Genomic DNA, 27495 nt, shown 5'->3' on the forward strand with positions numbered 1-27495 from the left:
GTCGTCTTTTGGGGGGTGACTTAATTCCCTCCCCCCCTTGCATCTTCAGGTGGGCGGGCGGCGACAGCTTGGATGTTGACCTCGGCGTTGGTGGGGCACTTCGTATCGGGGTCAACGCAGGCAGCACCATATCCGGGTGTGCAGCAAAAGTACTTCCTAATGGCAAGCCCCCCCCACCATTCCCCCCCATTTCTCATGTTTTAATATAGGCCTTAATTTGGGGGGAGGGGCTTAATTTCATTTCATGCCTATAAAACATGCTGGGACTTCCTATTGGGGGAGGCCGTATTGTTGGAGAAACAGGGTAGGTATAAGTAAAAACATAATTATGAATACATGGATACATATAAGAAAAATAAAAATATATAAAAGAAACAATAGGACAGAGATGGTAGGCATGTTGGTGCGCTTATGCACGCCCCCTAACAGTTCCTGAATATGAGACCTACCAAGACAGAATTTTTGTCAGAATCAAGAAGCATTTGTCTACCCTAATGAAGGATGAAGATCTAGAGAAAACACTTCAGCAAATACTTGGGCTTAAGAATAGATGCCTATGTTTCTATGTCTACTTCCTCAGGTCTCAGGAGCTGAAGCTGATCCTGCATTAATTAATCAGATGGTGCACTGACAGCTACTGCCAAATCTGCTTCAACTTTAGGCAGCCATATGAGTGTAAATGTGGAGCTGATGTCATTTGGTATGCAGTCTTTTTTAACCTAGTAACCATGGTTTTGGGACTGCTACTCTTAGGCTGACTTGAGAATCTGAACAATGGGTAGAGACTTCCTTCCTTCCTTCCTTCCTTCCTTCCTTCCTTCCTTCCTTCCTTCCTTCCTTCCTTCCTTCCTTCCTTCCCTCCCTCCTTCCCTCCCTCCTCCTTCCTTCCTTCCTTCCTTCCTTCCTTCCTTCCTTCCTTCCTTCCTTCCTTCCTTCCTTCCTTCCTTCCTTCCTTCTATATAAAATCAGAAATTTCCATGCATAGGGATGGCAAATGGGTTAGGAATTGGGAATTATGAAATTAGCATTGGGAACTGCTTTGTTTGAGTTTGATAGCTTGTACTTACTTAAGCATTTCTTACAACCCTTATTAGTACATTAATCTTTTGCTGGAGGCACACAATATCTTGACCCATAAGCTAATCAGATGGACCGAGTTTATACAAAAAAAATACTGTTGTTGTTTTGTTAATGTTTAATGAATATTAATCAAGCTTAATGGTTTATGGGAATGTACCTTGTCTGGAAAATAGAATATAGCCATTATCTATTCTAACTGATTTATTTATTTATTTAGATTTCATATTTCTTAACCACCCATCTCCCTCTTTCTAAGGCTTTCAGAGGGCATGCCAGGAATTGAAGTGGGGCTTTCTACATAAGTCTATGAGAATTGAGTTGCCAATACATGGAGAACCACTAGATACCAGCCAAGGACTTCCTGTAGCTCTTTGCTGCCATCTGGTGTTCATGCATATTTTTGCAGAATGACTATGGTAACCCTAACTGAGCAATGACCCTCCTTCTGTTCAGTGGGGGCAGATAGTGGAGAGACAATGATTTCCTTGCTCCTCCAAAGAACACTGCACTCTGAAAATGTTAATTGAAATTACCAAGGATTTTTCGCTTGGGTGACAGCTCAAATAAAACATGCAGATTGTTCAGATCTATTAACTGGAGGTGCCAACTTGAAGCTGTGATTTTTGTGTGCCAAATTTAAAGACAACTCCTGAAGAATACACAAGTTCATCTAACTGATAACTCCAATTGACAGCAGGTCTCTAATACCCACAATAGGCAAAGATTTCTACAGAAGATTCTTTAATTAATTAGAGTGCAACTTTAGTAACTTTGCATGTAATTTATTCTTGGTCCTTTGCCGTGAGGCAGATTTAGGTGGAAACCTCATGCAGATTGTTTTTAGCTCTGCCAGTTTATAGTCTTCCTTATCACCTCCTCAGGATACTGATAACATGCATATTTTACTTCTTGAACTTGTTACACAGTGGACTAATCTGGTCTCCCAGTGATACTGTTAAGATAAAAGTTAAGATTTAAAATAAAAAATATTAAAAACAATTCTAAAATAACATATTATTAAATGCTTGTTTCATAACTTTTAGGACCCTTTATAAAGGCGTGCATAAGCGCACCAACGTGCCTACCGTCCCTGTCCTATTGTTTCTCTTATTCTTTTATTTTTCTTATATGTACCCATTTCATGTATTCACAACTATGTATACACTTATACTTATTATCTTGTAAACAATTGGCAAATCAAATAAATAAATAAATAAATAAATAAATAAATAAAGGATGAGAAAGAGCTACAATAGGTCTTCTCAATTCAGTAAGAAGTATGTTCCAGTGTCCCAGAGAAGCATCTATAGAGAAAATTCAGCTCAAGATAAACTGCCTTGAATGGTGTGTGTGTGTGGGCGGTGTGTGTGTGTGTGTGTGTTGTGTGTATGTGTGTGTGGATATGTGGGTGTAGCAAATGATCAAATAGAAGGAAATAAGTTGGATCCAAATCTTTACAGGAAATACATTCCTTATGTCACTGGGATACACATTTCTAACTAGGGGGATGCTTTCCATACAAAAAAAATGATATTTATTTATTTATTCACAAGACTTATAGATCATACCATTCCTGCCAAGAACAATTCCCCAATATGTAATTGTAATGAAGAAAAGATATAATCAGGTTTTTTTAAAAGCCACTAGAATATGGGAATCACCAATAAAATATTATTGATAATGAAAAGAAAGCTAATTTCACCAGAAGACAATTACCTCAAACCAGCCAGGAGGCCTGGTGGAACAAAGTTTTCATCAACTTCCTAAAAAGCCAGAATGGAAAGAAATAACCACTCATCAGAGGAGCTCTGTTGGCGACTAAAAGCATATTTATGTGGCCTTTGAAGGTTACAATATCTAATTGAGGGGATATCTAGTGAGTCCACCCTACAGGGCTTTCTCAGGTAGGCAGATGCTGCGGGGAAAAGGTAGTATTCAAAAACTCAGGCCCTGAAACATGAAGGACTTCAAAAGTGGCAATCAGCATCTTGAATTGTCCCCAGAAGCCAACTCTGAGTAGAGGTGTTATGTTAGCACCTTGAGGCGTGTCTATCACTACTTGCATTCTGTAGCTTCCAGACACTCTTCAAGGAGAGCTCCATGTAAGGTATATTGCAACAATCCCCTTGAGAAATGACTTAAGGCATGATTGACGGTGAGTAATACTAACTGTTCCAGGAAAGCTTACAATTGAAACACAGGATGGAATTGCGCAAAGGTTGTCCTAGCCACAGCTGTCTCCTGCTCTTTGAACAAAACCTGTGAGTCCAAGAAGTTCCCCAGATTCTGAATTAGCTCTACCTGGAGGAAGATTGCCCATTCTGAGTTAACAATGGAATCCCATTGGAGTCTTGCTGGATTTGCCTCAGTCTATTTGTCTGCATCCAAATCTGGAAAGCCTCCAAGCACCTTGACAGTACACTGATAGCATCACTTCTTTTCCAGGGATTAAGATGTACAGTATACTGATAAAACTTCACCTGATGCTGCTGACAATGCTCTACCCAGCAGTTTCTTGTAGATATTGAATACAAATGGGGAGAGCATCAAACCCTGCACTGCCTCCCTCCCATTAATGGGCCTACAATTCAGTGTTCCCCTCCAAAATTGTTCCATCACGAAGGAGAACCAGTGTACCACTGGCCTCACTCTAATCCTTGAAGACAACTCAGAAGGGCACCATGATCAAAGGTGTTGAAAATGGCTGAAAGACCAAGGGACACCAAGACTGTCACACTATTCCTATCCTGGTCCCACTAGAGATCACCAATATGCATCGTAATGCTGTCTCCATAGCGTTAATTAGAAACCAAGCTTGAAACCAGTCTGAAATGACTCCAGACTGTCTGTTTTCTCCAGGGCCTTCTGCAGTTGTAGCCCAACCACTTTCTCCGCAACCTTCCCCCAAGTATTACTTAGTCAAGTGATGGTTTCATTTCCTGTCTCAAGGACACATTTATCACCCCATGAACCAGTGGTGGGATTCCAATTTTTTTACTACAGGTTCTGTGGGCGTGGCTTGGTGGGCGTGGCAGGGGAAGGATACTGTAAATTCTCCAGTCAGAGGTGGTATTTGCCGGTTCTCCAAACTTCTCAAAATTTCCGCTACCGGTTCTCCAGAACTGGTCAGAACCTGCTGAATACCACTTCTGCCACGAACCATCTCATCCTTCGCTTTCCCTACAAGGTTTTACCAACCAGAAGGGGCAGAGGTCCAGACTGCAAGTGACTAAGCTGATACTGCAGGAGATCCTGTCCACTTCCTCAGGATTTACAGGATCAAACTCATGCCGCAAGATAGACCCCAGCCATCTCCTTTACATCTCTCCAGCTGGCTTCAGGCTTTGAGCTCACTCCAAGAAGTCTTTGAATTCTTCCAGAGAACCAACTTGACTTCTGCACTGGATAATAATTGATGTTTCCAGACCAGGCACAGGAACAGTTTTGTACGAGTTCTTGTCACATACAGCACTCTGATTTTAAAGCCATTTTCTTCAAGGAAGGGACATGGTCATCACATCAAATATAGTTGATAAAAGGTGCTCAAGTTCAGAAGTCAAAACATCCTCAAACTATGTATTTCCTCTTTATGGGAGAGCATTAAAAAATTAATTAATTACTGCTCATTCAACACTATATCTATTGCAAGAGACATTACACAAGCCACATGTACAATAGCCCTCCTACATACATAGCTAATTGTGGGAACCTTGCAAAAGTTGGCAAAAAGAATGCCAGTTCTTTTCTTTGCCTCCCTCTCCATCCCATTGCATTCCAGATCGAATCTCATTCATAATTTTCCTGACATTTTTTGCTCTGGCTCGCTGGTGTTCACTGCTGGAACCATTTGGGGACAAAACTATCTCCATCCGTATCCTACAAATGGGATGTGTGTTGGAAACCAAGCAGGTTTTAGGTGTTTGCCTCCCTTCCAAGTATGCCATTGCTTGGAAAATGTCAAGAAGAAAACAATAGATGTCACCTGTACTGTTTTCTGCAAACACAATAATGCTGGGCCAGTTGAGGTGTAAATGTGTGCCTGTCTCTTATGAATCAGTCAGAAAGCAAGAATACCAATCAACTGATAACTCCTTTTACTCATGTTTCCAAGAGTCAAGTTCCCCCTCCTCCCCACATTTATAGACAGTGTTTGTTCCAGCTGAAGCAAAACGACATTTGATCTATCAGGGTTAACAGGGAGTGTTTTGTAGAGAGCTGCTGTCACCAAGGAGAAGAGAACTTCAAAGTGGAAACACAGGAAAACACTGATCAGGGCATGCTAGGAGATTCTTCCTTTTCTGGATCCTGCTCCCAAAATTCTGAAAATCTCCTTATGTGTTTAAAATAGAAGAATAACTGAAACCTCTGGTTTAAGAGGAAAGCAAGGGTTCAAGCAAGTAGCCTTTTCTAAAGTAGCTGATAGTATGAAGACACCAAAATGCTGAGATGGAGATAATCTTGAGAAGATCTCTCAGAAGAGCCTAAAGGATCCACCTCCCTGGGTCTCTCCTGATTCTGTGAAATCCTGTGAAGGACAGGAGTGGGAGATGGGTATGTAAGCTTCGTCCTTAAAAAGACCAACAAGGTGGGTTCTTAATGCTATAAATGGTTGGATATACTCCTAATGATGGGTTGAACAACAACAAGAAAACATCTAAAACTCTAAAAACAGCCCAGCGGATTACAGGCGAAGCTCCATCAGGGATTCTGCCAGGAAGATGTCAGGGATTCAGGAAGCCAGCGTGCGAAGCATCCGCCCCTACAAGACTAGCGAACAATACTTGTATGCCATGAAGGAGGATTTGGCAGAATGGCTTAAGGAACTCTATGATGTTGGCATTGACGTGCAATCTTTTCTGGATGTCCTGGAAACAGGCGTCCTTCTTTGTCATCACGCTAACAACATCACCCAGGTAGCCAGAGACCTCAACCAGGAATATCCAAGTTTGGGCAAAAAACTCCAACTTCCCATATATGGTGTAACCTGTAATGATTTTGCTCAGCCGGGCACGTTCCAAGCTCGGGACAATGTGTCCAACTTCATTCAGTGGTGCCGAAAAGAGATGGATATTAAAGGTACACAGATTTGAATTGATATGCTGTGCAGTGCAGTGCTGTAAGAGAACATTGCTAAAAGTGAATTGTTTGATTGATTAAAATGTGAATACTCTTTTGCTGTCCTTTCTTGACTTTTCTTTTGCATTCCTTGTGATTTGTCTTTTCTATCGAATTGTGGATCATCCATTCAATTGTTAACCATTTCTTTCTAAAATCCAAACTCAACTTATTTAGAACACTGCATATATATAGTATACATTCATGCATGTATCTCTCACTCTGTTAGAAAAGAAAAACAGAAGATGACTGAATTCCTAGTGTTCCCTTGTCCTCAGATTTGTTCTGGAAATTTGGCTACACTCATACTCAAATTAATGAAAAGAGAAATTATATTCTCACAGTTTAATTTCCTTCTTTTCACCCCCATAATTCACTTCCGTTGTTGGTTCCCTATTAAATTGGTTGTTGCCATCAGAAAGAGCAGTGTTTGCAGTTCAGGATGATACCTGGGGATGCTTTTAACCAGAAATTAACCCTCATTAAATTGGGGATATGATGTAAATCTTCAAGAATGGAGATTTAGAAAGTCAGTTAACACATAGTTTAAGTGGAGGTAGAAGCTAGAAGACCGGAAAGACCAAATTTTAAAGCAATGTTTAAATTGTGTGGAATTCTTACTTGTATTGTGTTTTATCTGCCTCTGCTTCCTCTGTTGTATTTTTTTTCCCCTGACAAAGTAGAGGGGATGAAATGTTTGGGACCTTGTTCCCCACATTTTAACAGAATGGTATATTTTTGACGTGTATTGTTTTGGTGTGAAACTGCTGGTTTCTTGTGTTTTTCAGCTGCTTTATACAGTGGTTTCTGTTTGGGTTTTTAAAAAAGACATTTTTAAACAATATTTTTCATGCCAAGCAGGTGGACAATTGTGGGAGTTGCTATCCCGAAGGGGAAAGAGTCAAGATGTTGGCCACCATCATGTGACTGAAACCCTGATCTCTTTCTTATTTGTGTCGCATATATTTCCCGTTAGGAAGAAGAATAATGAGAAAAGAAGAGCCTTCTAAGGCAGGGGTATCCAACCTTGGCAACTTTAAGACTTGTGGACTTCAACTCCCAGAATTCTGGGAGTTGAAGTACACAAGTCTTAAAGTTGCCAAGGTTGGACACTCCTTTTCTAAGGCATTTAAAGGCTGAATCTTAGAACTTCACTTTCCATTATATATACACCTGAATAGGAAGGCAACTTGCCTTTTTTTGCAACTGTTCTCTCAATTTCTCCTCGATTGGCATGAATTTGGAGACGTTTTGGCTCTTCCACCCTTTCCATTGGCTCTCTCTCACTATTCTACTGGACTGCTTTGTCCGGGACTTAGGAACATTCATGGAGGACAATACAGGAGCCAAAGCTATAGCAGTCATGGAGCCCCCCAATTCAGAATCTGTGAGTAATACAGGTGATCCTCAACTTACGACCACAACTCAGCCCAACATTTATGTTGCTAAGTGAGAAATTTGCGAAGTGAATTTGGCCCCATTTTATGACTTTTCTTGCCACGTTGGTCAAGTGAATCACTGCCGTTCTTAAATCAGTAACACCGTTGTTAAGTGAATCTGGTTTCCCCACTGAGTTTGCTTCTCAGAAGGTTGCAAAAGATGATCACGTGACCCCAGGACATAAATGTGAGTCTGTTGTCAAGCATCTGAATGTAAACCACGTGACCATGGGGAGGCTGCAATGGTCATAAGTGTGAAAAATGGTTATAAGCAGAGGTGGTATTCAGTAGGTTCTGACCAGTTCTGGAGAACCGGTAGCGGAAATTTTGAGTAGTTCGGAGAACCAGCAAATCCCACCTCTGACTGGAGATTTTACAATATCCTTCCCCTGCCACGCCCACCAAGCCACGCCCACAAAACCAGTAGTAAAAGAATGTGAATCCCATCACTGGTCATAAGTCCCTCTTTTCAGTGCCGTTGTAACTCTGAATGGTCACTAAGTGAACTATTGTAAGTTGAGGACTACCTGTACGAAATGGCTGAAAACTACCATGAGAAAAGTTTGTTGAGTTGTCAGAAACTTCCTGGCCACCCGAGGTGGCAAATAGATTTCAACTAGAATCATAAGCATTTTATTTATTTTCATTTATTTATTTTATTATTCTATTTATTATTTATTCAATTTCTATAGCTGCCTATCTCAACCAGACTCTGGTCAGATGACAACCCCAAAACTAATAAAGCAGTTAAATCCATTTTAAAAACCCAGTAAAATTAAACAAAAAACTCACACACCTTTAAACAATATACAAATGCAATTCAGTACATAATCTCCCTTGGACTTTGGTATCCATCAGACGATCTGGGCAGCAACATCTATGATTCACAAAAGTGGGGGGAAACTTGCTGGCTGCAAAGGGTGGTAGCTGTTACCCAATCAATACAGATAATAGCTGAAGGGGAAAAGCTACATTAGCAGTCAGAACCCAACATTCAATGTGGGTAGTTCATGGATGGCTTTCTCTTTGGTTCAGGGACAGAAGAGTCTTCTTTATCTGCTTGCCATTAATATGGGGGGCTTCATATGCAGAGCAACATCTCCAATAGCCTGTTAGATGGGAGCCATGATGTGGATTTTTTTTTTAATTTGTTTGTCAAACATGTACAAAATAACAAGTATAGGGATGAACATAAATGGAAACAAAGGAAGTAAATACAGATAAATGGGGACAGTAAGACAGGGATGGTAAGTACACTGGTGCACTTATGCACGCCCCCTTAACAGTGGTAGGATTCAAAAAATTTTACTATTGGTTCTGTGGGTGTGGCTTGGTGGGTGTGGCTTGGTGGGCGTGGTTTGGTGGGCATGGCAGGGGAAGGATACTGAAAAATCCCCATTCCCTCCCCACCCCACTAACCTGCTTTCCAGCTCCATTCTCCTGTGCAGGGCAACAAAAGAAGACCCAGCCGATCAGTTGGGACTCAGGACAGGTGGCAGAGAATAGATGGGGGCGGGGCCAGTCAGAGGTGGGATTTGCCGGTTTTCCAAACTACTCAAAATTTCCGCTACCGGTTCTCCAGAACTGGTCAGAACCTGCTGAATACCACCTCTGCCCCTTAAGGACCTCTGAAGATTGGGATGAGGTCCATGGTAGACAGTTTGATTGACACTTTGGTTGACATTTGATTGACAGTTGTATTAATATTTAATCCAGAGGAACGGCAAAGAACCTCATTCTTGTTCAGTAGAAGAATGGCTTGCAAGCGGATCATTTAGGTTATTAAATTATTATTCTTTTTAGTTCTATGCATGCCTCCATGAGCATTCTTTTGGGTACATCCCATACCTTTTTTTACAATACACTTATTGTAAAATTAATATTTTGCTCAAATTCAATGAAACCAAATAATTCCAATATGACACACAATAAATAAATGAATAATTCTAAGAATCAGTACATTGGGATTGGATTCTACAAATGGTGTTTGGGGCAGTAACATACAGGTTAGTCCTTGACTTATGATCATTGTTGGGACCAGAATTTCCATCGCTAAACCAGGCAATCGTTAAAGTGAGTTTTGCCTGATTTTACAATCTTACTCTGCCATGGTTGTTAAGCAAATCACTGCAGTTGTTAAGTGAATCATGCAGTCATTAAGCAAATCCAGCTTCTCCCCCTTGACTTTGGTTGCTGTAAACTGGTTGGGAAAGTGGCAAAGGTCAATCAAATGACCCTCGAGGTGCTACAACCAAAGCAAATCCATTTAGTTATTTTGTTTCTTACTCCAACTCTTCTTGGGAATCCATCTTTGCTCTGAGATCATCTTGTAGCAATTCTTATTTATTTTATTTTGTTATTTGTCAATCGCTTACAAGATAATAGGTATAAGTAAGTACATAGTTATGAATACGTGAAATGGGTACATATAAGAAAAATAAAAGAAACAATAGGACAGGGATAGTAGGCACGTTGGTGCGCTTATGCACGCCCCCTACAGACCTCTTAGGAAAGGGGTGAGGTCAATAGTAGACAGTCTAAGGTTAAAGTTTTTTGGGGTTTGAGGAAGAAACCACAGAGTCAGGTACTGTATTCCAGGCATTGACCACTCTGTTGCTGAAGTTGTATTTCCTGCAATCAAGTTTGGTGTGATTAACCTTGAATTTGTATCTATTGTTTGCTCTTGTGTTGTTATGGTTGAAGCTGAAGTATTCATTGACAGGTAGGACATTGCAATGTATAACTTTATATACTATACTATATGGACCGAAGGTGGCATAGTTCTAGGTTTTCTAGGTCTAGAATTTTGAGTCTGGTGGCATAAGGTATTCTGCAACGAGTAGAGGAGTGGAGAACTCTTCTTGTGAAATATTTCTGGACTTTCTCAATTGTGTTAATATCAGATACGTATTGTGGGTTCCAGACTGATGAGCTGTATTCGAGTATTGGTCTAGCAAATGTTTTGTATGCTCTAGTTATTAGTGTAATATTACCAGAGAAAAAGCTACCTAAGATTAGGTTAACAACTCTTAACGCCTTTTTGGCTATGTAGTTACAGTGGGCTCTAGCACTTAGGTCATTTAAGATGAGTATTCCAAGGTCCTTGACAGAGTTTGGATCATCAACAAGGTCTTGTCTATTCTCCTCCTTTCTTCTCCTCACTGAGTTCAGCCTCTCTGGTGTCTTTCAGAGGTCCTGATGTTCGAGACGGAGGACCTGGTCTTGCGCAAGAACGAGAAGAACTTTGTCTTGTGTCTTCTGGAGGTAGCTCGGCGGGCTTCTCGTTTTGGCATGAGTGCTCCTGTCCTCATCCAAATGGAGGAAGACATTGAGGATGAGATCCGTGAAGACATGAACCTGCCACCGGATGAGACGCTTCTTCCCCGGCCCAAGAGGGAACCTCCTAACTTCAAGAATCTGGACCAGATGGTATGAGAGTCTTTAAGGATGGCTAAGCCCCTGATGCAAGCAGAGAAACCTGGTATCCCTTCCTCCTCGACTTGAGACTGGATTTGTATTTTCTTACAAAAGAACATTGGAAACAGCTGGAGAATCTGTTTCTAAACTATAACCCAGACCAGTAGTTGTTTTGTCTGGGTGTGGGTGTGATGCTATGTTATTCCATACCAGCTTCCTTTCTGTATGGTCTTAAGGTGTTCATTACCATTGATAAGTTGATTGTTTGTGTTCCATTATTTTATTTCGTTTTGTTTGTTTGTCAAGCATGTATGAGAAAACAAGTATAAGTATGAACATAACATATAAACATATAAGTATAACACAAAAGAATGGCTAGACACAAGTTATATGTGAAAGTCAAGATGTTTAAACTTAAGGGTAGCTCCAGAGGATCAGGGGCAGAAGGCTTATTAGTGCCACGACTAAACCAGAGGTGGTATTCAGCAGGTTCTGACCAGTTCTGGAGAACCAGTAGCGGAAATGTTGAGTAGTTCGGAGATAAATACCACCTCTGACTGGAGATTTTACAGTATCCTTCCCCTGCCACTCCCACCAAGCCACGCCCACAGAACTGGTAGTAAAAAAATTGGAATCCCCCCACTGGACTAAACACTTTTTCCCCGCTGTCTCCAACATCAGTATTTCTCACAATCCTCAACCTACGAAATTGGAATTTTTTATTTTTATTTTTTATTTGTCAATTGCTTACAAGATAATAGGTATAAGTAAAAACATAGTTATGAATACATGGATACATATAAGAAAAATAAAAAATATATAAAAGAAACAGTAGGACAGGGACAGTAGGCAGGTTGGCGCGCTTATGCACACTCCCCTCAAGACCTCTTAGGAAAGGAGTGAGGTCAGTAGTAGACAGTCTAAGGTAAAAGGTTAAAATTTGTGGAAGAACTCCTAGAATTATATTTTAATTGATTCTTTCATTGTCTTCCATAGAAGGCATAGATCCACCTGACATTTTCAAATGAGGGCTAGTGATGAGGTCCCTATTAAAAAGGCCATTCAACAGGGGATAGCAGCTAGATGGCCTTGGCTGTTCCTTATGCGGAATCAGACCTAGTTGGCTGGTGAATGAGAGACCACAAGGAATTCTTGGGAGTCAGCTGGAATACAATGGTAATAAATTATTAATCAGTTAAAACATTTGTATCAACTGCAAAAATTCCCTAATAGTTAACTGAGCAGATTCCCCCCAAAAAAACATTTCAGTGCAAACCCATTATATTATTTACTCTGCTATTATTTTCAATATTCTGCAACACCTTTGGTTTATTTTGGTTTCAGTAATACAGACATAATTGCCCTTTCTCAGTTACACTCTGGAAATCTAAACACACCAAGGCTGAGTTTATACAGGTAGTCATCGAATTATGACCATAATAAAGCCTGGAATGTCTATTTATGTCACAACAGTCGTAAATTGAGGATTGTCCATTTCCAGAAGTAACTGCCCACCCAGAAAGTCCCTCAGGGTTACATGCTTAGGTGATGTTGCCTGATAGGAATGAGATTTAGATTTATTGATTTAAGGGTTGATTAATTAATTCATTCATTGATTCATTCATTCACCACATTTCTATACTACCCATCTCAAATAAGTGGCTCTTGTTTCTGCTTAGTTCCCACTCTGCCTTAGAGATGCATTAAGGACTCATTTTTTCCTTCTGGCATTACATCTGAATAAACATAAGTTGCTGGATGAGATTTTTTTCATTCCCAGTGCTTAGGCATTTGCATGATATTGCAAATGGTGGTTTTTAATATTTAGTTTTATAATATAGTTTTATTGATTCTTACTGTTATTTGTCTTGTACTGCCCTGAGCTGTGTGCCAAATAATAAGTCTATATATGGGTAGTCCTCATTTAGTGACTGGCTCATTTAACAACCATTCGCCATGACGGCAGTGATGAAAAAATAATTTTGCAAACAGTCCTTGCATGACCCTTGTAGATCTGTAAAGCAAAGGAAAGAACCTAAATTCATCATGTTTTACTTAACAATTGAGTTGCTGATCCCAGTTGTGGTTGCTAAACAAGGACTGCCTATACATTCATAATTTGACTCAATTGACTAATAGGGTTCAGCGGATAATTATCTAAACTGAGCCACGGTGGCGCAGTGGTTAGAATGCAGTACTGCAGGCTACTGCTGACTGCCATCTGCCTGCAGTTTGGCAGTTCAAATCTCACCAGGCTCAAGGTTGACTCAACCTTCCATCCTTCCGAGGTGGGTAAAACGAGGACCCAGATTGTTGGGGGGAATAGGTTGACTCTGTAAACTGCTTAGAGAGGGCTGTAAAGACCTGTGAAGCGGTATATAAGTCTAAATGCTATTGCAATTGCTAAACGACACAAAAAGTCTTTTTTTTTCTTTAAAGTTATAGTTCTGGTGGGGTTTTTCAACTTGGAGGCAGGTTTACCTGATGCCTTTCATTATTAAGATGTTTATGATTTTTTTCTTTCTTTCTTCTGCTTTTCCTGAAGGTCCAGCACCTTGTAAGCCGGTGCACCTGTCCAGTTCAGTTCTCTATGGTCAAAGTCTCAGAGGGAAAGTATCGCATCGGTGATTCCAACACTCTCATATTTGTTAGGGTGAGTCAAGCTTAAACATTACCTTTCAGGAAGCAAGAATTTTACAGAACATCACATGTTGAGCTCTGAGGAGTAAAGATCTGTCTGGTGCCAATAGCAACCTCCTTTAATGAACAAACAACTACTAGAAGTCCAGTCTGTCCATTGTGCTGAGAAAAAAATAATTTGCATTTCCAAAATAAAAGCAACCTAGACGTATCCTTCAATACAGGAGTGTTCACAGAGTAGGGTCAAAAAAGTCAAGATGGTGACCAAGATGCTTTTTTTAAAGAGGCACCTGGACTTTCTTTGTTTTTTTTTCTTCTTGAAATTGTTTTGCTTCTCATCCAAGAAGCTTCTTCAGTTCTGACTGAATGGAACTTTCAGCAGTTTCAAGAAAATTCCATACACATTTGCATTCTGATTCAGGTGATCCTGAAAGCACAGATAAACCCCCAAGTGGCCTCAATGATTCTCAGAGAGAGCGCCAATGACCAGATGACTGCAAAGAACATAAATCCTTCCATTCTCCCACCACCACCACCACCATTCAGTCAGAACTGAAGAAGCTTCTTGGATGAGAAGTGAAATGTCTTCAAGGGGGAAAAAAAACAAAGAAAATTCAATTGCCTTTTGGACAAAGCACCTTCATGACAACCATCACCTGGATGACAGAGAGTCTCCATAGACATTCAAGATGGTGACATTGATGGTCAAAGCTTTACCTTCAATCTACAAGACACATTTTAAAAGTTGCCGCTTCAATCACTCTGTCTTGATTGCCCTCTTCACTTTTTTTTCACCAAGGTCTGAGAACAACCCTACATCACTTGCTCTCATCCACATCCACATCCAATACATGATTTATTTTCAAAGCATGCAGCAGTTCATTGAAAGAGAACAAGAATTAGCAAGCCAAGGAAATGAAAGGCACAAAATAAGAAAAGGAAATATAGTTAAATCTACTGTTTCTCTCCATTCATACTTTTATTCTCACAAATGTTTTGCTTTCACCTTACACCATATCTTAATGCACTCAGCAGTCATCTTCTAATGCAAATGAAAAACCTCTCGGCAGCATAAAACTCCACTTCCCTTCCTAAATTTTCCTGATTGTCACCTCTCTCAGATAACAGATAATCAGAGTTGGAAGGGACCTTGTAGGTCATCTAGTCCAACCCCCTGCCCAAGCGGGAGACCCTACACCATTTCTGACAAATGGCAGTCCAATCTCTTCTTGAAAGTCTCAAGTGATGACACTCCCATGACTTCTGAGGGCAAGCTGTTCATAATCTGGCCAGCGGAATTAGGCCAAGTGCTTTCCCAACATGCTTAGCAAACCATTCTTCTGTTGTTTTTACATTCACCCTTTCTACCTTTTTCCAAATGGGCCCTCTGCTTTCTCTCATTCAGCTGAAATCTACTTATTTAGCCCTCTTCACCCACTTCCAAAGCAGTTTTTAAAACTTCCATCAAAGTCATTCTGCTTTCCTCTATCTCTTATCTCAAGGGTCTTCAAACTTGACAAGTTTAAGGCTTGTGGACCAACTTCCAGAATTCCTGAGCTAACATGACTGGAGGAGAAATTCTGGGAGTTGAAGTCCACAAGTCTTAAAGCTGTCAAGTTTGAAGACCCAATCTGCTGGCTTCATTCTTTACAACTATCTCCCCCTCTCTACTTCTATTATATAGTATGTTCCTCTTATCCTTATTCTTTGCATCATCAACGAACAACAAAAAGTAGGCTTGAAAGGTAATTATGTTTTAGAAGTTCAGCTGTGCTACTTTTGAGTTAGTAAATGTATTAATTCATGCATAAATCACATTTTCACCGAAAAGAGATCCAGTCGTATTGGTAGAGGTCAAAGGGTCAACCAGCTCAGCATCATGTTTTCACAGCACTTAATTAAACATCTTTAGGAAACAGGGCAGGATCAAGGAAAACTTACTCTGGTTATTGGTATTCAGACATAAATTCACTTCTGAGCATGAGAATTGCATTACAAATGTAGCAAGTAGATGAATTTATCTCACTCTTAAAGCCACACTAGATAACTGATGACCCCTTGACCCATCATTTCAGAGATGTTTCTCAGTGCCTTCAACAGTCAAAGAACTTCTGATGCACTTGAAAAATTATTAAAAATGAGGGAGATATTCAAAGACGTATCTGCCTTGAAATAGCCATGTTGAACTGTATAGGTTGTCCTTGTCTTATGACCAAAATTGGTGCCTGGAATTTCTGTTGTATATTGTTGCAATCATAAGTTGAGTTGCACTCAATTTTTGCAGTGATTGTTAAATCACTGTGGTTGTTAAACGATTCATGTGGTCTTTCAGCAAACCCAGTTTTCCCAAAGGATGTTTTTTGCTTTTTGGTGGTTTGGTTTGTCAAAAGTTTGCAAAAGGTGGCCACATGGCCTTGGGACACAGCAACAGTCATAAGTATGAATCAGTTGCCAAGCAGCTGAATTTTGGTCACATGATCATGGGGATGCTATAAAGGTCATAACTGTGAAAAATGGTCATAAGTCACATTTTTCAGTGCTATTGTTACTTGTTTGGATGTTCACTAAATGAATTATTGTAAATTGAGGACAACCTGTATTCCCTACATTTGAGGGTTTTTGGAAATTATCCTTCTGTGGGTTTGAAGAACATGACTGGATAGGATATCCATTTGCATGCAAGTCTCTGAGCAGCTGCTTTGGGTCTGCTCAATGCTACATTGTGCCATGGATTAGCATGTGCAATATCACTTAGACTTATATACCACTTCACAGCGCTTTACAGCCCACTCTAAGCGGTTTACAGAGTCAGCCTATTACTCCCAACAATTTGGGCCCTCATTTTACCCACCTCGGAAGGATGGAAGGCTGAGTCAACCTTGAGCCTGGTGGGACTTGAACTGCCAAATTGCAGGCAGCCGGCAGTCAGCAGAATTAGCCTGCAGTACTGCACTCTAACCACTGTGCCACCGTGGTTCAATTAGCATGTGCAATTAAATGACAGCAAAGACTTATTAGAAATTTCTAACTCATTATGCTATCTAATGGTCACTTAGATGTTTGCAGCTCAAATATGGAAGCTCCCTTCCCAACATTGGAATAGACTTTCCTGTTCAAGCAGGACTAGATGACCACCAAGGTCCCTTCCAACTCTGTTATTCTATGTCTACCATGGAGGAAGAACTTCCACCAAGGGATGTCAGCCAATTAATTCATTGGCAGGAGGGCTGGAGTTCAAGTCTATTCCCACTCCCTCCAGTAATCCTGTTAAATCAATTAATTCTGTGTTATTAACCAAAGGACTCAGCTGTTTGCTCGGTCCATTAGTTGGGTAATGGAAAGTAAAAAAAATCAGGGCTTCCAGAAAGAATGTGCAAAGGGAAGTCCCAATCCAATGCTATGAGCTGCCCTCCATTATTTTAAAGAACAATAGGTGGGTGCACTGCATATTTTTCAGAAAGCTAAGATGGCATTTGATATCATGGAAGGGGTGATTTTTGCTCACATGTGTTTTTGGTTGGTCTAGATCCTGCGGAATCATGTGATGGTCCGAGTAGGTGGTGGCTGGGACACCTTGGAACACTATCTGGATAAGCATGACCCATGCCAGTGTACTTCCCTCTGTGAGTCCATTTCTGTTCCTTCAGTGTAATGTATGACTTTCCCTGCAATTCTACGTTTAGACTCCAAGAATGGCATCCATCAATCATATCTGAGTCGTTGGGGGTTTTTTTGAGCCAGAAATGCATAAGTATCTCTGCTCTGCTAAAAAGATAGGATGCTTCCTCTGATGACATTTCTCTATTTTAAAAGTGCATCCGTGTACTGCAGATATCTCCTAGTTGGCGTGAGGCAAGACAATCTTTAGATTTAGAGATGCTACTTGCATAGAATAACGTGAGTATGCTTGGGTTAAAGCTCTGGTTGCCCTTATGTCATCAGATAATCCTTGAGTTACTACTTATAATGGAGCCTGCCCATTATGGTTGTAACTCATGACGGTTGTAAAACATGACTGATCCAATTTCATGGTTGTTGTTTTTTGTGGCATCCTGTGTAATCAAATCTGTGGTCACTAAAGGAACTCCAGGGTTGTTAAAGGAATTTTAAAAGCCTTAGTAAGAGTAAGTAACTGCATCCAGTTTTGGTTACCACATTATAAAAAAGATGTTGAGACTCTAGAAAAAGTACAGAGAAGAGCAACCAGGATGATTAGGGGACTGGAGACTAAAACATATGAAGAACGGTTACAGGAACTGGGCTTGGCTAGTCTAGAGAAGAGAAGGACCAGGGGAGACATGATAGCAGTCTTCCAATATTTGAGGGGCTGCCACAGAGAGGAAGGGGTCGAGCTATTTTCTAAAGCGCCTGTAGGCCAAACAAGGAATAATGGATGGAAACTGAACAAGGAGGGATTTAACCTGGAAATAAGGAGACACTTTCTGACAGTGAGAACAATCAACCCATGGAACAGCTTGCCCTCGGAAGTTGTGGGAGCGCCATCACTTGAGACTTTCAAGAAGAGATTGGACTGCCATTTGTCAGAAATGGTGTAGGGTCTCCTGCTTGGGCAGGGGGTTGGACTAGATGACCTACAAGGTCCCTTCCAACTCTGATTATCTGTTATCTGTTAACCAATGGTTTACTATGATTTTGCCAAAAACTGGATTACTGGTTTTCAGCAGAACTTCATAAAATACAAACCTACAGGAAACTATGAATGGCCATAAATGTGACTCAGTGCAGAGCACCTGAAGTGCAGTCCTCTGACTTCAGGGAGCCCTAGGAGTTGGAACTTGGAATCTGGGTCATAAGTACCCTCCAAGTAAGACTGCTGGAAATTGAAATGGTTGCTAAGCTACCAATTGTAAGTTGAGGCTGTTATATATGGCCAAATTGACTGGTGACCTAGTTCATGCCTTTTCAATTATGCTAAAAGCATGATGAGAAAGTCTCAATTGACCAACCTCAGTGTGGGGTTTGGAGGTCGATATCTATGGGCCTATCTGATTTTGACCTACAGTACATCTTGGCATGCAAAAGGAATAAATGGGATAAAGCCTGAATGAAATGAAAAAGTGACAAAAAGACGTGTTGTGTGTCTATGAAACCAGAAGCCGTTCTGGTCAATGTATGATCTCACAGAATTGAATATAGGCAATGACTGAAAAATGACGTTTATTGAGAAAGAAAAGGCTAAGTTGTGAGCATATAATTGTGTTCATTTAGATTGCTGTGCAATTGTTTGAAAATGGGATTTCTAAAAAATTAGTATAGTGATGAGTTTGGAGAAATGCTGTGCAACATTCTGAATGAATGTAATGTAATCCCAAGGGAAAAACAATCTTGTTAGTTGACATGAGAGAAAAGAGTACAGAAAAAGGGACTGGGCCTTTGGAAGTCTCAAGAATGAATGAGAATCATGACTGGCGAATGCTTGCTTAGAAATGAGCTTTCAAATAAGGGATTGAAGCAAAGTCTCTTAATAAAGATTAAGAGAATGGTGAAAGATATAAGGTGGTGAGAAATTTTGAATCAGAGTGTTCATTATTTGATTGGGGTCAAAATTGGGTCTCAAGAAAAAATGAACATAGAAGAAAAGAAAAACAGTTCAAAGAAACTGGAATGAAATTAGAACGTCTGCTGGAAGAGAAAGTATGAATATGTATTAGAAATATAGATTAACTTCCCAAAGGAATGAATGAAAGGGAATGTACAGAAAGAGAACATGGAAGCTGCTTTGAACCAAGTGGAAACAACTGAAGCAGGATAAGTTACTGTATGCACATGGGATGCATGAAAAAAGATGCTTAAGGACCTCGTGATGCACTTAACAATTGCAGTGATTTGCTTAATAACCATGGCCCCCCCAAAAAAGGTTTATAAAATTGGGTGCAACTCACTTAACCGTTTTGCTTTGCAATGGAAATTCTGGTTGCAATTGTGGCTGTAAGTTGAGGACTTATAAGGGAATGGATTCTGCAAACAATGAAGATGAGAGAAAGATATAATGTGTCTAGAGAAAAAATAATTCCAAAGGATGTATTCAAAGAGAGCAAGAATTGTATTAAATAAGATTAAAAATAAGATTAAATAAGATTAAAAAGCAGAGTACTTTTTATAAAAATAAAACATCTTTTGGAAATCAGAGAAAAGGGAAATTGGGAGAATAATGAATGGGGTTAAAAATAAAAGTGATTCTTTGGAATAAAAGAGGAGTGAATGTTCACCTCTTTTTATCAAGTCTCAAAGAAAGATAAAATACAACATAACGGAAAAAGAAAAATTGAGGAGAAATCAAAAAAGGTAAATGGTTAAAAAGTGATAAGAAAAAAAACCTGCTTCCTATATTGTTCAGTACATATGCAAATATATAATAACTTCTCACCCTTAAAGCAAAAACATAAAAACATCCTATAAAAATATACAAATCAAAATCAAAGTAACATTAGAATTATATAACAAAATAATATTTCACTTGAAGTTTAAACATACAAAAATATATACCTGTATATTCTTGTTTACGTGTATGTAAAAGTTTACGTGTATGTAAACTTGATTGCAAACTTGTTTGCAGGAAATACGATTTCAGCAACAGAGAGGTCAATGTCTGGAATACTCTACCTGACTCTGTGGTTTCTTCCCCAAACCCCAAAAACTTTAACTTTAGACTGTCTACTATTGACCTCACCCCTTTCCTAAGAGGCCTGTAGGGGGCGTGCATAAGCGCACCAATGTGCCTACTGTCCCTGTCCTGTTGTTTCTTTTTATTTTTCTTATATGTATCCATTTCATGTATTCATAACTATGTTATACTTTACCTGTTATCTTATAATCACTTGACTAAATAAATAAATAAATAAATAAATAAATAAATAAATAAATAAATAAATAAATAAAATGTATATGTAACAGAGGTGGTATTCAGCAGGTTCTGACCAGTTCTGGAGAACCGGTAGCAGAACCGGGAGTAAAAAAAAATTAATCCCACCATTGATGTGTAAACTTAGAATAAGATATTGTTTTGTGATATAATTCTAATAAACTTTACAGTCATAAACTTGATAATAGAATTTAAGAGCTAAGCTTCATTGTTAGACAGTGTACCTCTCTAATAATGCTTAGCTCTTTAATTCTATGATTATTTGAATTAGGGTTACAGGACTGTATTTGTACTTCAACTAATGTCATGACAGTGATAGCAAAGTTACAGAAAACTATTTTGCTATCTAATGGCTGTCCAGATTTTCACAGTCTAGACCTGATAGCCATACATTGAGTACAAATGAGTCAAATTAGACCCCTATCACCTCTCACCCAGCAGATCTCTTCAACTTTCCATCCTGATCCTTTTATTTTAAATAGATTCCTTTGAAAACATCTACAGGTTATATTTGCATAATGCTTAATCTGTACAAATCCATTGTCTAAATCTGTATAAACCATGATACCCAACACACTGATTCAGTGGGTTGTTAAAATACAACCAGAGCGAGAATTCAAAATGGCTTCTCTCTTGCTTCCCAGCCTCCATTTTTCCACAAAAGTAAAGGTGGTTATCCCAATAGTATAGTTTCTGGCTGTTGCTCTGAATTCTGAAATAAAAAATGGTTCACTGGCGCTAGTCATATTTCCTACCCATTGCTTTGGTAATAGAGTTTGTGGAATTAAAATGGGATTATGTGTCACCGTGTTTATGAGCTTCCTGGAAATTGGCAGTGGCAGGGAACAGATAACTGGATTAATTAACCCCTTGACCTGATACAGGACCCTAGAATCCCTGAAATTGTAATGTCAAAAGTTCTAGAGAGCTCCAGGCTTTGATATGCTACAACACTTCATTGTTACTGCTTTTTCTGCAGCTCACAAGCAGGCCTTGAAGATGGCCAGTCCTCAGAAAATGCAGGCTACCCAAGTTCAGCATGAGATCACAGCCCGTTTAACACCCAGGAAAGACAGCTGTAACAAGCCCCAGCCTGCCTTAATTGTGAGCAGATGCCAAAGTCCGCTGCCCCCTGTAGAGTGGAGGTCCTATCAGCCCCACAGTTTAGGTTCTGGGTGTAAGAAGGTTCAAGCATCCTCAGCTAATGGCGGCGGCAGCGGCAGCAAGAAAAACGAAGGACCACAGACATCCCAGGATCATTCAGAACCTAGGAAAGTCCCTTCAACAAGGTAATAGAAGAAATCACAGAATTTGTTTCCAAAATGTTTTTTAGTTCTGAGCAAAATTACTAAAATTAATTGGAGTATTGGAGTAATGCCACCTTTTCTTTATTTTCACCATAACTCTCTAGGTTAGCCTAAGAACCAGGGATGGGCTTCAAAATTTTTTAGCAAGGGGTTCTCTGCCCGGTTGCTGAGTGGGCGTAACCATGGTGGGTGTTGGCCTAGTCGGCTTCCTGCACTATGGTGGGGGTTGGGGGTGCTCTTTCCCTCCCCGGGTTCCGGAGGTTTTCCTCGAGCCTCCAGGAGGGCCAAAATGGCCTCCCTGGGCTCCGGAGGCTCTCTGGAAGCCGGAAACAGGCCAGTTTCTGGCCTTCCTGAACTTCTGGGAGGCCTGTTTTTCATGCTCCCCGAGCCTCTGCATTACCTGCATCTAAAACAGGCCGTGAGGGGACTCCTGGGGGGAGTGGGGGGGCAGCCAGGAGTAGGATTTTGGGGTTCTCTGAACTGTGCAGAATCTTAGCTAGGGGTTCTCCCAAACTCCTGTGAACCCCCAGCAGCCCATCCCTGCTAAGAGCTATTGATGTGTCGAAATGTTTGGCTGTATAGACCTTCTGTCTCAATCATCATGACTTTTGTAATAACTTTTGTAATAACTCTTCTAAAAGTCTTGGCAATATATGCTTCCTTTTATCTCTTGCATAGCAAGAGTTTATTACGTGAATCCTCCTCTGCAAAAATCATCTTGCAGATGATCAAAACCTTTTCTAGGATACACAACTGGCATAGCAATAACAATAGCACTTAGACTTATATACCACTTCACAGTGCTTTACAGCCCTCTCTAAGCAGTTTACAGAGTCAGTCTATTGTCCCCAACAATTGACTCCTCATTTTACCGACCTTGGAAGGATGGAAAGCTGAGTCAACCTTGAGCCTGGTGAGATTTGAACTGCCAAACTGCAGTCAGTCAGCAGAAGTAGCCTGCAGTACTGTCCTCTAACCACTGCGCCACCATGGCTCACTTGACAGACCACTGATTTGACAGACTAATGTTCTGTTGCAGTGCACAGATAGCAGTGCACTCCTTGTTGTCTGTAAATGCCAACAAGATTCATTAGCTTGGTGTGCCTTTGCCCAAATAGGATCTGAGTCGAAAAGGTAGATTAATACTTCTTTATTTATGCATAAGTAAAAAGAGCCCCCCATGAAGAGCCTCTTAGAAAGGTAGAAAAACACTTTATATACAGTTCAAACATGTTGGGTTTGGAATGTGTTTTTTTCATTGGTTAGCCTCATTCGACTCATCTATGACCTAGAAAGCAGGCTCAGTAGCTTTATATCGTTGTCATATTCAGGTGTGTTTTCCACATTATAATGAGACACAATGAGTTTGTACATTACGGGTCCTAAAGTTCAAATCTTTGTGATGTCCTTGTCCCTGGCCAGTTTGAATGGCACACATAACCTGGGCACAGGAGTTGAATTCAAAGCACTAAAAGATTATTACATATAACCTATGCACAAGAATCTGATAAAATTGGCACTAGATAAGAGTAAATGGAATTCACAGGGGCTCAACTTGGATCTCTTGTAGGAGTATAGCAATTCCAAATCTATGATGCATTTGATTCTGCTCTTGGGCTCAGCTTGCTCATCTCCTACAAATCAGTTCTCATCAGAATCCACATTCCATGTGGATAATGTTCTGTTACTTTAAAGAACCAGAAACATTAATCAAAAACATTCCTAGTTACTGAAAACCTTATTCAAGGAGGCCTCCCTCTCCTGGGGCTATCACTATAGTGTATGTAATATCAGTATACACATGCAACAATACTTACTCCCGGTTTCATAGCTGTGGGCCTTTTCTTTTCCAGAGTGAGAGAACGATCTGCAACTCCATCCCAGAGATTTCCAGGTACAGGAGAGCGGCTTGGATCCAAGCAGACGGTTTCTATACGGAGTGGGAGAGAGACATTCCGTGTCTTGTTGTCTTCTCAGCAAAATGGGAGCATGGAGAACAACTCACATGGTTTGAAATATTTCTCTGGTCCAAGCTCTAGAAGAGAACCTGGTAGGATTGAGACACCAGCAGGGAATCTGAAAACAGAAATAAAGAAGCCAGTACCATTGGGAACAATGATACGAAGGGATGAGGCATTTCAGCCAGCAGGAAATAGCCAGCGAGCAGTGAACAGTTGTTCACAGATATGTTCTACCAGCCCAGATAAACACCTTAAAACCTCCTACCAACAGACTGTTAAGGTCCCAATGGAAAACTTACAGAGACAGCAGAAAGGGACTCTTGTACATCATTGGAGGAAAGATTTAATCGCTCAGCTATCTTCATCCCCAACGAAGCACCCAGCCCAGGTTCAAAGAGAGGATAGTTGTTTAAGGACCTCAGGAAAAATTGGGCCCCCTTTCTGCAGGCCTCCAACTCCTAGAAGGAATGAGGCTTATCAAGGACTATTTAGCAACAGTGATCCTGATCCTGCCTTCGCCAAAGAACAACTCCAGTTGAACAGCAAAAAAATACCCAGGGATGAGATGGGTCCTAGAAAGGAACAGAATAAGATGGTCAACATGGAAGCTTATGATTCATTGTCTTCTCACTTAAGGATTGGAGTCCGTCACTTGGACTCAGAAGAGAAAACGAAAGATAGTCAGGCATTGCAGGGGCAAAAAGATAACCTGAGAACTTCTTGTCAGTTGAGCCCTGGGGATACAAAAGGGCCTTCTGTAGAAAAGGAGCGTGTCTACACCCCATTACCTATTAACTTGGCTGAAGAACAAGCTTTGTATAAAAGTTTGGAAGAGGAGATTTTGTCCAATATCAAGGAGTTGGAAGCAGATTCAGAGGACAACCATCTTCTTGGAGAGAACCAGTTGGAAGAGTTTAAAAAGGACAATGACCCAGAGACAAACTCCCCAATGGTAGGTTGTAACCTTCCCAAAGTATCCGTTCCTTCTCTGTCCTTTTTGCAGAGAACCAAGAAGATCTTGGCTTATAGTGAAGGTGTTCCCCGTAGTGGCGTATATGTGCCAGAAAGAGACACAAGACTGCACCCAGCAGGCCTCCATTATGACAGTGTAATCCAAGAACTTTCTATGGCCCTCCATCTGGAGCACCTGGGAACTGACCTTTCTTCTTCCTTTCCAATCAATTCGTATTTGCTGAATGGAAGCCAGGCCAAATTGAAATTTGGGGAAAGAGAAATTCCACATGAAATCCCTTTACTGCCTGAAGCAAAGGAAGATAAGCCACCCCATGCAAATAATGGAAGGCAGACAGAAGTTAGCGAGAATAGTGATGCTCCTCAGACATTGCCGAATGAAGAAACCCCCAAACCTTCAGAAAGTTCTGTTGATGCAGAGAAGGTGCAGAGTAAACCAAGGAGATATCTAAAAAAACCAGAGCGCGTGCCGTCCTTTTACAAGCTCAAGCTACGCCCCAAGATCCGTCCACGCAGAGACCACAGGCCCGAGAAGAAGCCTTCAAAGATCCCCACACCAGTGGCATACAGATACGCCCGAAAAGCAGCTAGCACCCAAGGCCAGGGGAAAGCCCACAGAGCCAAAAGTCAGGCTAAGAATGGCCCAGCTACGGTGAAACACGTCAGCGCTGGAAACACAAAATGTGAGCACAGCTTGTCCTCCACACAACAGGTGGAACTGACTCTGACGGAACAGATAATGGGCGCTTTGGATGACAAGGAAACCTGGCTGTGATTACAACTGAAAATCCAGCTGTAATCTGTGGATATGCTTAAATCCCCATCGCTCTTCACAGTTTGCAACCAGCAACCTCCATCTCTGGGAGAAGGGTACACTTCAAAGATATATAGGTAGCCCTTGGCTTAGGACTGCCATGGAGCCTGCCCATTACAGTCGTAAGTCATAATGGTTGTAAAACGAGTCAGATTTGATGATCCTTTTTGCAGCAAACACTGCTGTTATTAGGTGAATTGATGGTTCACAAAGAGTACCATTTTGCTGAAAATTGGAAGTAAGTGCCAGTTGTCAGCAAAACCATAATAAAACATGGCCATGGGATCATGGGATGCAGCAAATGACCATAAATGTGGCCATGTTGCCCAAGTGCTTGTGGTGGGGGCCTAACCATCAGAACTTTGAATCCGGGTTCTAAGTAGCCCAACCCATTGAATGGTCACTAAACAACTGGTCATAAGTCAAGGACTACCTGTATACCTGGACGTCAGTCAAGGACTACCTGCAGAACTATATGCTATGTATATGATGTGTTGAATCGCAAGGGAAGGACACACTGGCTTCTACTTCTTTTGTTTTCTGGACACTTTGATTTCACATGCTTCACTTATATTAGTTGGGACTAGCACCCTTTCATATTCTTAGGGTTCCACATCATTGGATATTTGCACAAAGAAAAAAAGACTGTGAGATAAATCTATGCCTTTTGATCGTTGCTTTTTCTGCCAGCTGAATAATTACTATCAATCTGGTTTGATTTGATCAGATTCATGATGATTCACAGCACCTGCGGCCATCTTGTCCCTCTTTCCACAACATATTATCAAATCTATTCCTGGTTGTCCTGCTGGATCAGCCCTATATTCCTAGTTGTCGGCCCTTTGAGATAGACCAGACTTGAACATCAACGTTATGAACACTGAGACTATTTTTATTATAGGGTTATAGTAACAGAATCCTTCAATTCTGAATGTGCCTCCCTTCCCTCCCCCACCTTTATCCTAAAGAAAACTAGGGAGGGTCAAGCCTGAGACATTTTTTCAGATTACACTTTTGCTTTGGATTCAGATTTCTCTTATCTAATCATTGCTTTGACTGTGGGTCTTCTCGGCTCCCTCTCTTCCTCAAGGTTATTCTCACTGCATATTACATCGTCCCACTTAAAATAGCCTACACATATGTGGATCTTCCAGATAATTTGGAAAAGGATGTGTTGGTTTGGAAAACTGGGAGTTGCATTGCTTGCACATCTGGAAGATATCTAATTTACCAAGGTGGCTTGAAGCAGAAATGTGTAAACTTTGCTGGACCAAATCATGCTTTACTTGGCCTTTTAATGGCATAAGGGGAGTTGCATTCCAAAAACAGAGCAGGGCCACCAGGAAAATATATATTTGATTGTAATTAAAATGTTATTAAATATAATTAAGACATTTAATAGAATGCATATATTTCATGATTTCTTCTTTGCGGATCTCAGCACCTCAAGTACCCCAATGTATCCCAGTCCCTAAAACATCCTGACAGTATTTATTTTCATGCGCTTATCAAGCATACAGATGATCAGCACTAACACATCCTAAAACCTCCTAATTGAGAAGCCTTCTTTCTGTGCCGACAAAGTTAGCATAAAGCAGGGGTGTCAAACTCAAGGCCCATAGGCTGGATGTGTCCTGTGAGGTGCTTAGATCTGGCTCGCAGGGTAGTGGTGGGATTAAAAATTTTTTACTACCGGTTCTGTGGGCATGACTAGGTGGGCGTGGCCATGTGATTGGGTGGGCATGGCTTTTTTGCAGCACCCTCACCCCCACCCCATTTTGGGGGGCCTTCCTGACCTCAGGGGAGCCTCTAGGGGGGTGTTTTTGCTCCCAGAAAGCTTCCCTGGGGCCCAAGAAGGCAAAAAATG

At 40.7% G+C, this 27495-nt stretch overlaps 1 protein-coding gene across 1 annotated transcript; it reads left to right on the forward strand.

The window, feature by feature from the left end:
- Positions 1–5303: 5303 nt before the first annotated feature.
- On the forward strand, positions 5304–25716 carry GAS2L2 (growth arrest specific 2 like 2). Its single transcript, XM_026672340.2, has 6 exons — positions 5304–6156; positions 10825–11063; positions 13597–13704; positions 17218–17314; positions 21554–21863; positions 23735–25716. The coding sequence occupies exons 1-6, from the start codon at positions 5799–5801 to the stop codon at positions 25587–25589; spliced, it is 2967 nt and encodes a 988-aa protein (XP_026528125.2). The 5' UTR covers positions 5304–5798; the 3' UTR covers positions 25590–25716.
- The last annotated feature ends 1779 nt before the right edge of the window (positions 25717–27495 follow it).

The sequence above is a fragment of the Notechis scutatus genome, chromosome 1, assembly GCF_049901735.1.
Source record: "Notechis scutatus isolate UNSWTSFEM ecotype Mainland chromosome 1, rNotScu1.2, whole genome shotgun sequence".
Taxonomy (NCBI): domain Eukaryota; kingdom Metazoa; phylum Chordata; class Lepidosauria; order Squamata; family Elapidae; genus Notechis; species Notechis scutatus.

Excerpts from the sequence above, each read along its gene's own strand:
- GAS2L2 (XM_026672340.2), top strand. The coding sequence starts at position 5,799 with ATGTCAGGGATTCAGGAAGCCAGCGTGCGAAGCATCCGCCCCTACAAG. Across the intron at positions 11,064-13,596 it reads TCAAGAATCTGGACCAGATG|GTCCAGCACCTTGTAAGCCG; the intron begins GTATGAGAGTCT and ends CTTTTCCTGAAG. Across the intron at positions 21,864-23,734 it reads AGGAAAGTCCCTTCAACAAG|AGTGAGAGAACGATCTGCAA; the intron begins GTAATAGAAGAA and ends TTTCTTTTCCAG.